Source organism: Psammomys obesus, unplaced genomic scaffold (assembly GCF_907164565.1).
Source record: "Psammomys obesus unplaced genomic scaffold, mPsaObe1.curated_primary_1811, whole genome shotgun sequence".
NCBI lineage: Eukaryota > Metazoa > Chordata > Mammalia > Rodentia > Muridae > Psammomys > Psammomys obesus.
Genome location: NW_026596034.1, coordinates 38,150,314 through 38,160,676, shown reverse-complemented (window position 1 = coordinate 38,160,676; position 10,363 = coordinate 38,150,314). Strand labels below are relative to the sequence as shown.

At 51.1% G+C, this 10,363-nt stretch overlaps 1 protein-coding gene across 1 annotated transcript; it reads left to right on the top strand.

The window, feature by feature from the left end:
• Nucleotides 1-14: 14 nt before the first annotated feature.
• On the top strand, nt 15-7,782 carry Chmp1a (charged multivesicular body protein 1A). The gene is made up of 7 exons (XM_055621451.1): nt 15-119; nt 2,259-2,278; nt 3,352-3,429; nt 4,530-4,676; nt 5,022-5,150; nt 5,759-5,946; nt 6,192-7,782. The coding sequence occupies exons 1-7, from the start codon at nt 113-115 to the stop codon at nt 6,211-6,213; spliced, it is 591 nt and encodes a 196-aa protein (XP_055477426.1). The 5' UTR covers nt 15-112; the 3' UTR covers nt 6,214-7,782.
• Nucleotides 7,783-10,363: the final 2,581 nt, after the last annotated feature.

The window sequence follows — 10,363 nt, the reverse complement described above, 5'->3', positions numbered from 1 at the left end:
AGTAGGCCGGGCGACCGGAAACAGCAGCGACCCCGGAAGTCCTCACGGGTACTGCCGGTCCGAACGTTCTCATCCCCTGCGCCGCCCCGAGGGGTGTGCTGCCCGGTTGGCCATGGACGGTAAGGGGCTGTCATCCACTTCGGGTTCGGAGCGGGACTCTGGAGACACCTGGCCTCAGACCAGTAACCCACCCGGATCCGCCCTGGGGCTCTAGCCCCAGACCCTGTCCCCGGGCCCGGAACCCTACATCAGGACCGGGACCCGCCCCTAGCTCGAGACCCCGTCGAGAATCTGCCCTTGGGTCTGCACCCCACATACTGACCAGGACCGGTTTACATCCTAACTGAAACTCTCTCCTGGGCCTCGATCCCACAACCCAACAGGATCTAGCTTTTCGCTTCTTGACTCCAAACCCCTGTCACTACCCACCCCTGGATCTTGTCCTTAATCAGAACTCCCCAGGGACCCCTAGCCCGGGATCCAAATCCTGAATTTTGTCCGAATGACCCCAGATCCGAATTCTCCCTGTTTGTTTTGTTTCTCCTTTGGGGACCCTGGGAAGTGGTCAGAAGGCACTAGAAAAGATTTCGTATTTTGACGCCTGAATAGTACCCAGAGAAGTAGGAATGATTCAAATACAAAGGATTTCAAATACCAAGCAGTAGCGTATGGGTTCCCTGCTAGTAGCTCCTTGAGGTAAGAGCTACATGTCCTGTTCTGCCATTGTCCTTAGGTTAACAGCTTGGGAGGGAACCGCCCCTAGTGATCTGACTCACTTCCACCTGTCAGTGTTCTGAGCTTTAGGCTCCCAAAGAACTCATGCAGGCTTTACCGGCTGGTGTGAGAGTTTTTGTTTGCATGAGACAGTCTCCCTACGTAGCCTTGGCTTGCTTGGAACTTAATTTGTACACCAAGCTGGCCTTGAACTCAGAGATTTGCCTGCCTCTGCCTCTCCACTTCTGGGATTAAAGGTGTGTACCGCCAAGTACAGCTGTAATGGAGTTTTTAAAAGCTGTTCTCTGAAATGTAGAAAGCTATGTAACTGTCATGGAGGAAACACACACGAATTCTATACTGTATCCCTGTGTCCCAACAATAAAGGATTTTCTTACATCACAGTTCGCTCTGCTCCTGAGAGGGAACTTTTCTTAGGCTCACCCCAGCTCCTTTTTTTTTCAGAGTCCAGTCCCCTGAGAGTCTAGATGAAAATACAGACTGAGATGGAGACTTGGCCAGTGTCTTAACTCTAGTGAGATGCCTGGGTGATACTGTTCCTCCTGTCACTGTGTCTTTTTTTTTTCCCTAAGAGTCATGGTCAGGTGTGGTGCATCTGGCTGTGACTTGGGCCTGCACTGAGGGTGGTGGCTGCACAGAGTTCGTTGTACCCTGACAGGTCTCTGCTGGGCCTTATTTTACATCTGTAGACCCTCAGTGTCCTCATTCTGAACTAGTAGGGTAGGCCTTTTCAGGAATCAAGTCTCACAGCCCTCTGTAGATTTAGAAATGGAACCAGTTACCTGGTATGGTGGCTCCAGCATTAATGCCAGCTCACAAGCTGTAGAGACAGAAGACTCAGGAGGTCTAAGTACTGCCATCCTTGGCTACCTAGTGAGCCTGAGGCAAGATCCTGTCTCAACACATCAAAAATAAATAAACAAGAAATTGAGTTTATCTGTTTGAAATTTGTGAGTGAATAGCAGGTTTGGTTAGCAATTAGGTTTTTAAAACACATTTGAGTTCTTTCCTTGGCTTTTATACAGGTAGGGACGTGCTCTGGGCCTCTGCTGTGGCTTAGAAATGGCATCTGTCATGGAGTAACTTATTCGATTACCTAGGCCTTATCACCATTACCAGTTTTGTCTATTTGCTTTTGGGAAGATAAAGGAAAGATCATGCAATACCAACCGTTAAGCACTAAAGATTAAGTTTGGTACTAAAGTCAAAGAATGCCAGGTCAATGCAGTGTCTTTCGTAAAGCTGAGTGAATTGTAAGCCACCATCTCCGTTCTGATCGTGGCCAAGAGCTACATGCATTATCCTAGCTGTCCTTAAAGTGAGCCTTTGAGAGTGGCTGGTGCCATTGCTGTGTCCCTGACAGACAGGTTGGTGAGGGTCTTTGCTGGCTTGGAGCCCCATGTCTAACATGGCTCTATCTTCTGACTGCACGGTTGACCTGCCTGTCAGGCGTGAGGCAGCTTCTAGCAGCTGCAGGGACCTCCCTGAGTTCACCTGCTAAGCTGTGTCCTCTGTCTTTGCAGATACCCTGTTCCAGTTGAAGGTTTGTACCAAGCCGCCCTTCCCCAGTCCTGTCCTGGCAACCAGCAAATAACGACAAGAATTACAGTGGCATCGGCACTTGGAACTGAGACACCCAGAGTCGTGGGGAAATGATTGTAGTTAAATGACAGCCATACAGGGCTCACACTGCTGACCAGACTCAGGACCACTCTTTGTGTTTGGCTAAGGAGAAGTGTATCCCTCAGACTTATCTTTAAGAAACACAGCTGGGGCAACATACACTTGCTTTGGTGTTTTACTAAGCATTTCAAACCACAGACTGGAATTTAAAAATGCTTGAATGAGAATTTTATGGGCAACTAAAGTGCCTCCTGTGGGAGAGGGGTCTGTACCTGCCTCATAATCTATGGCATGTTTCCACTGTTTTTCTCTCAGTGCCTCACAAATGACAGTCAGGGTTAACTTTATCTTGTTTCTCTCTCCCTGGCTCCGGGTCTGGGCAGGAGTGAGGTAATAACACCTGAACATGGCTCTGGTATGGTTTGTGTCACACAGGTTGTCAGGTGGTGGCATGTGCCCTACAGGAGGGTAGTGTGTGAGCCTCGTCGTTTGCTAGTGGCCAGGGCCTGGTCTCCAGCCCTGAATTCTGTTGCCAGAGGGGTCACAGGTATGCTGGCATCATTTCCTCTTGTTGGCAAAGAGGTGAGGAAGCTATATGTGCAGAGAGCACTTTTAGTTCATGTCATTGCTTGAGTACCCTGAAAGAGGTTCTTGTGTGTTTTCCGTGAGTTGAAAGTCCTTGGGTTGGTGAGAGTTACCTTGTTGGCCTTCCACTCTGGGGGAGGATTTGGGTTAAAGTGTAGAGATGATGACGTTTTAGGAAACCTTGCAGCCCCTCCCTTTCACATGGGTCCTCAGAACCAGGTGGGGCTTCGGGGCACTCGTGTCTGGAGCTGCTGCAGGTTCTCACAGCCTCGCAGTGGCCATCAGGACTTACATTTTGAGGCTTTGTGGCTTAGCACAGGGTTGGACCAAGGTCAGGAGGAGGCAGGAGGTGCAGGGTAGAGGGAGGGCTCCACCTGTGCATCTCGGCATGCTGTGGTTTCTGCTCAGTTTACAGCGAAGCAGCTGGAGAAGCTGGCCAAGAAGGCAGAGAAGGACTCCAAGGCTGAGCAGGCCAAAGTGAAAAAGGTACGGAAGTTCTCTGCTCTGGGCTCCTTTTTTCTCCACTGCCTTTGTATTTCATTTCATTTTATTTTTGAGATTGAGTACTGTAGTTCAGGTGGACTCAGAACTCACTGTTTAGCCCAGGCTAACTTCATGCCATTGGCAGGGTTGCAGGTGAGAGCTAGTGAGCTAGCGCGCGCGCACACACACACACACACACACACACACACACCTACCCATGTTACTTTAGTGTCTTCTTTGTTCAGACTTGTGATTCAGTCCTCACTGCTTTCGGAGGATTGAGATGCTTGCTTTCATACTTGAGACAAGCAGGCGTGATGGGGGTAATAGCCCCTCCCCTCCCTGCCCACAGCGATGTCAGAGCAGAACTCGTGCGTGGCCTTCACTCTTCCTTCTTCCTCCCTTCCAACATCAAGATGTGGCCTTCCAGCTGTCCCTGCTCCAGTGTCATTTTCTACTGGCTTCCTTTTCTGGGGGATGAGGGAGTTATAGGGTTTCTCTGTGTAGCCTTGGTCACTTTGTAGAAATTCACAGCGATCCACCTGCCTCTGCCTCCTGAGTCCTGGGATTGATTACAGGTATGTGCCATGTCTCCCAGTTGCTTCTACTGGCTTTCTTTCCTTAGGGCTGCTGCCGGGGGTGTCAGGATCAGGGGAGAGGCGTTGATATTGGGGTCGGGCAGAGGTGGAAGCTCACTGAGGTTTTTGCAAGGAGGTCCTAAAGATAGAGGAGAAGGCAAAGTAGGGTGACTGGTCCCAGAGCATCCAGATGTGAACAGCACTTTAGAGCAGCTCTAAGGCCATGACACCCTGCTTGGACCTCCCATTCCTTTGGCCTTTGTCACTGTTCTCCTGTGCAGATGTAGCCTGGAGGAACAGCAGTGGTAGAACTGGACCCCCAAGGGCTGGTCTGTGCCATCCGTCTGTCTGGATACCCATACTCCAGATGGTGCCATTGCAATTTTACAAGGCTAACACATTTCTGAGGATTACACCTAGGGAAAACTGAAAGCCTCCTGCCATCTCCAAGGTAAACCATACCCTGGAGAGGCATTCAGGCTGTTGACAAGTATTCCTCCATGAATATATCTCTGTGAATCTCAGGCCCTTCAGCAGAAAAATGTGGAGTGTGCCCGCGTGTATGCTGAAAATGCCATCCGCAAGAAGAATGAAGGCGTGAACTGGCTCCGCATGGCGTCCCGTGTGGATGCAGTAGCCTCCAAGGTGCAGACAGCTGTGACCATGAAGGGGGTAAGTGCTAGACCACAAAGCTGTGTGGCCACGTATTGTAGAGTTTAGTGGCCAGAATTAGAGCAGCCTCAAGTAGAGGGAAGCTGCACCTCTAGGTACTAGACACAGGAAGGCCTCAGGAAAGCCTGGATCCCATAGCTTCATCCCACATCCTGGCAGTTAGATGGGCCTGTTAGTTCCTCCTAGTTCAAAGTGGGGAGACCCATATAATTCCACTGCATCACCAGCTGCATTCAAGTGACTGTGCTGAGGCCCGGGGGCCCATCCGAGAGTCCTGATGACCTGTCCCTGGCTTGCAGCCCTTGACTACCTTTAACCTTGTTTCTATCTGTAATCCTACTACAGGTGACCAAGAATATGGCACAGGTGACCAAAGCTCTGGACAAGGCCCTGAGTGCCATGGACCTTCAGAAGGTGTCTGCAGTGATGGACAGGTTTGAGCAGCAGGTGCAGAACCTGGACGTGCACACGTCGGTAGGTGGTCATTGTGGAAGGCCAGATGGAGGGCTGGGCTGAGCTGGACACAGGAAGCCCTGGGGGACAGGAGGGACAGTACACCAGCCCTTTCTGGGGAGGCTCATGTGATAGACAACCACATAGAAGTTCAGAAAGGCCCCTGAGGTGGGGCTGGCTAGATATGGGACGGGAATGGCCCGGGAGCCAGGAAAAGCTTCCTGGAGAGAAGCCTGTAAAAAGAGCGTGGTATCGGGGGAGAGTGAGCAAGAGCCTCAGTGGGGTGAGGACATGGTTCATTGGTAATGTGCTTCTCGTACAAGCTTAAAGGCACAAGTGTGGGTTCTTGGCACCCACATAAAAGCTGGGTGCATGGCCACTTAGTGCTAGGGGCCCAAAACAGGTGAACACAGGGTTTTGCTGGCCAGCCAGCCTGGCTGGAATGGGGAGCACTGGGTTTAGTGAGAAACCACCTTGTAGAAAGCAGAATTGGGAAAACACTATGCTAGCCGCTGGCCTTCACATGAGTGCAGGTGGACCCACCCACCACAAACAGAACAGTTGCAGTGTGCTTCGTGGTGCCACGGGGTTCTCCGTGGCCACTCTGCCCAGAGTGAACCTCTCCTCAGGTAATGGAGGATTCCGTGAGCTCTGCCACCACGCTGACCACGCCTCAGGAGCAGGTTGACAGCCTCATTGTGCAGATTGCTGAGGAAAATGGCCTGGAGGTCTTAGACCAGCTCAGCCAGCTTCCAGAGGGAGCCTCTGCGGTGGGCGAGAGCTCCGTGCGCAGCCAGGAGGACCAGCTGTCTCGGAGGTGGGTCCTGCCTGAGGGAATGCCATAATCCTGCCTCTAGTGTCCTGTCTGGAGTGCACGTTGGGACCATGAGACTGGCCCTTCCTCAGAATGCCACAACACATGGCTGTTTCTGGCATCTTTTCGCCATTACTCCAGGACAACTTTGAAACCTGAGTCTTAAGTGGCCTCATGTCTAGCGCTGGCACACGGCATTGCTGGTCCCCTCTGCCTCTCTTACCAGAATCTCTTTTGCTGATTTCCAGGCTGGCTGCCCTGCGGAACTAGCACGCCCGTGGCAAGTGCTGCCTCCTTGCCCTGTGATGTCCTGGAGGCCTCTGCCCTACTCTGCGCTCAACTTTCTCCACCCCTTCATAGCTGCCTTGGCTCTTTTCCAACCTGTCCGGCTGGCGCCTTAGAACTGAGCCTTAGGTCGGGCAGCGGGTCTCTGTCCTGGCATTGGATTTGCACAAGAGTGTGGGTGACTTCTGTGACTGGGCCACAGCTGGGAGATGGCAAGCTCGCTTTTGTCCTCTGCCTATGTGGAGTTGACAGGGTTTGGCGAGCAGATGTGTGTGGACTTCAGCTCAGTGTTTTGGGGCCTTCAGATTCCAGTGACTGCACACTTGCTATTGGCTGTGCCCAGTGAGGGCCAGAGCCACTCCTCCTTTGCCAGGCAGCTCTTGGGAGTCTCTCCCCCACCTCTGCAGACAGGGAATTCTATTGTGTGACAGCCCTGAGTAGGTTCCTGTGAACACTCATGCGCCGAGGTGTCCAGTGCCACCAACACTGACCTGGGGCCTTTATAAATGGTTGCTCTCCTCCATCCTCCCAGGGCTGAGGTCTTGGCTACCACTGCCGACTGGCTGAGCCTGCTTGGGCTTTCTGTCCCTCAGCTCCCATCCCCAGCCCACAGGAACAGAGCCACCATGCAGTTTCAAGTCCAGGTCCCTCCCAAGAGATCCATGAACCTTACTCGGCAGCTGTCTCTGGAAGAACTTGGACCGCTCGGGTTGAGCTCTCTCCCTGCTGCTGACAGGCATCCAGTGTCACAGCCCCCCGGCCTTGTTAGAGCTTCTCTCTCTTGAAGGGAAGGTCCCCTGGCTCTCCTGTCATCTTAGGAAAGGCTGCTGCTTTCTGCCTTCTCAAGGGAAAGCACCTAGTGAGGTTGACTGGGGTGGCCTGGCTGTGTGTACAGGCTGCTGTTCTGTTTTTCTGTCTCCTGAAGTTTACTCGTGTTCTTAAAACTCCTGGTGATTTTGTTCTTTTGCCAAAGTAGAGAGCACACGGCAGGTGGTGTGTCCTGGCCCTCTCTGCAGGCTGAGCAGCGCAGAGCTGCCCGCAGGTTTACAAGCAAACCTGAAGAGGGCCTGGGCTTGCTGGGTGGTCTCTTCTGCGCTGTGGAGCCCTGGTGCCCACATTACAAGTTAGGTTGCGGGTGGGGACCAAGGTACAGTCTAGCCATGGGTCCCTCAAGGCTTCCGCAGTCAATCCGCCTGTTAGGTGGTGGAAGTAGCTGCCGTTGCCGGACAGCCTGAGCTCCCTGGTTCTGGAAGGGGAATTTGTGAACACTGGTGGATTGGGGTTTGTGCTGGGTTCATCAGAATGGGCGCATCTGACTTTAAAGTGCTGTCATAAGTCAATAAATTGATTGTTGGAGAATTTCTGGGTAAGTCTGCTGAACTATGGGCTAGACCCCATCTCAGCATGAAGTCAATAATGCGGAGGGGCCTGTATCTCTGGAGGCCTGCTTTTGGGGAAAAGGGAAGCTTGGTTGAAGATTTTCAGGCTGTACATAGTGGTGGAATTACAGTCAGGTTTTTGATTTATTGCTATAAAGATTATTTCCAATTTGAACTGCTTCTTTTTGAGTTCTGGGCCCCTCAACCTGCCCTCTGGTCTCAGCACATCCTACTTCCCGGCTTCCCCTGCACTGGAAGGTACACAGGCTCCTTGTGTCTCTGCCTTGGCACCTGGTCATTCCTGATTCATTTGAGAGGGGAGCAGTGCTTAGAAACTGCCTGAGGGTCAGGGGACTCCTTCAGCAAAGCATTTGCTGTACAAGCATGAAGACATGAGTTTGAATCCCCGGAAGTCTTTAAAAAGCTGAACATGGAGCCAGGCCTGTCCCAAGCCTGTAATCCCAGCACCCAGGGAGGCAGAAGCAGGCAGAGTTCAATTCAAGGCCAGCCTGCTCTACAAAGTAAATCCCAAGACAGCCAAGGCTATACAGAGAAACCCTGTCTTAAAAATCCAAAAAAGATTTAGATTCTTAAAAAATACATATATTTAAAAAAATGTTGAAGCTGGGCATAATGGCACATGCCTTTAATCCTACCACTTGGGAGGCAGAGGCAGGTTGATGTCTGTGAGTTCAATACCAGCCTAGTCAGCGTGGGCTACAGAGAGAAACCCTATCTCGAAAAAATAAAAAAAGGTTGAGTGATTGAGAAAGACAGCTGTCAACCTCTGAACTGTAATGCACATACATGCACACCAAACAAGTTGACCACATGTCACACCTCACACTTCTAAAGAGTAGCTTGCAAAACACATGACTGTAACCCCAATAACACTAGGACAGTATAGCAAACTACTAAAAGGGTCAGCCTAGCCGTCTTCCTTGTACCTTCTGTTTTGTTTTGGTGATTCTTTTTTAGCTTTTTTTTTAAAAAATTTTATTCATTACACTTTATTATACAAAGCTACACTTTGTATCCCTCGTGTAGCTCCCTCCCTCTTCCCCTCCCAATCCCACCCTTCCTCCTCTTTCTCCACTCATGCCCCTCCCCAAGTCCACTGATAGGGGAGATCTTCCTTCTGATCCTAGTCTATCAGGTCTCTTTAGTAGTGGCTGCCTTGTCTTCCTCTATGGCCTGGTAAGGCTGCTCCCCCCTCAGGAGGAGGTGATCAAAGAGCTGGCCAATCAGTTCATGTCAGAGACAGTCCCTGTTCCCATTACTATGGGATTGTTTTGGTATTTTTGAGACGGTTTCTCTGTGTAGCCCTGGCAGTGCTGGAACTCACTCTGTAGACCAGGCTGGTCTGGAACTCAGAGATTCACCTGCCTCCTTGCTGGGATTGAAAGATAGGTGCCACCGCCCAGATTGATTTTTTTTTTTTTTTGAAACAGGGTCTCAGTATGTAGACCTCTGGCTGTCCTGGAACTCATAGTGAGTTGAACTTAAACTCAAAGAGATCTGCCTGCTGGCATTAGAAACTTTCTCTTTTTGAGACAAGGCATACAGGTATAAGCCACCATTTCCTGTTGCTTTTTTTCTTTTTTAAAGACCTCAGGGCTGGAGAGTTGGCTTGGAAGTTAGGAGCACCAGCTGCTCTTCCAGAAGACCCGGGTTCAAGTCCCAGTGCCCACATGGCAGCTCACACCCATCGTGACTCCAGTTCTAGGGCATCTGACACACTCTTCTGACCTTGTGGGCACCAGGCACACCCAAGGTGCACAGACATACATTCGGGCAAAACACCCATCCACAAAACTTCATCTAAAGAGTTTTATTGTTTTTACGAGGAAATGTCACCATGTAGCCCAGGGTGGCCTCGAATTTAAGTCCTCCTGCTCCGGCTGCTCCTTCCTGGTTATTTGCTCCACTGGACTCTGGCCTCCCTTCCTTCCTTTTATACCCAGTTAGTTTCAGACTTATTCACTGGGGGGTTGGATAGGTTAGCTCAGTGGTAGAACACTTGCCTCTCAAGTTCAAGGCCCTGGGTTTGGTCCTTAACTTCAGGGGAAGGGTTGGAACAAACTTACTGTATCCAGTGACTAAACTTGTGTGTGTGTATGTGTGTATACTGTTCAAGGTGGATGTCTGACTCTGGTAGGTACTTTGCCTTATAAGAGGCTCCCCAATTTACCTGGGTTTGGGGTGTGTGTGTGAAATAACCTGGCCTACAGTCAGGATGTGCCTCACTTAGAACCCTGCTGCTTGCCTCATGCAGCCCAGTGGCCTCCCATATGGTCCCAATCACTCCAAGCACCGCCTCACTCTGTGTTAGATAGAGGAATACCCAGATAATGTCCCCAAACACCAACACACAACCCGCATCCACGGGTGGGCTCCAGCTTCGCCCCCACCTCTGAAACCTGTTCTGGAATCCTTGACCTCAGGTGCTCTGGCAACACCCGGGTGTTTTAGAAGATGGAAACTTAGGGCATGAAGATGGTCAGTGGGTAAAAGCTTCGAATCCTGCTGGCCTGAGTTTGTTTTGATGGAACCCATGGTGGAAGGAGAGAACCAACTCTCAAAATAGTCATCTGGGCCAGGGGGAGGGTGGGTAGGGGGGCACACACCTTTAATCTTGGCACTCGGGAGGCAGAGGCAGGCAGATTGCTGTGAGTTTGAGGCCAGCCTGGTCTACAGAGTGAGTCCAGGACAGCCAGGGTTATATAGAGAAACCCTGTTTCGGGAAAAAAAAAAAA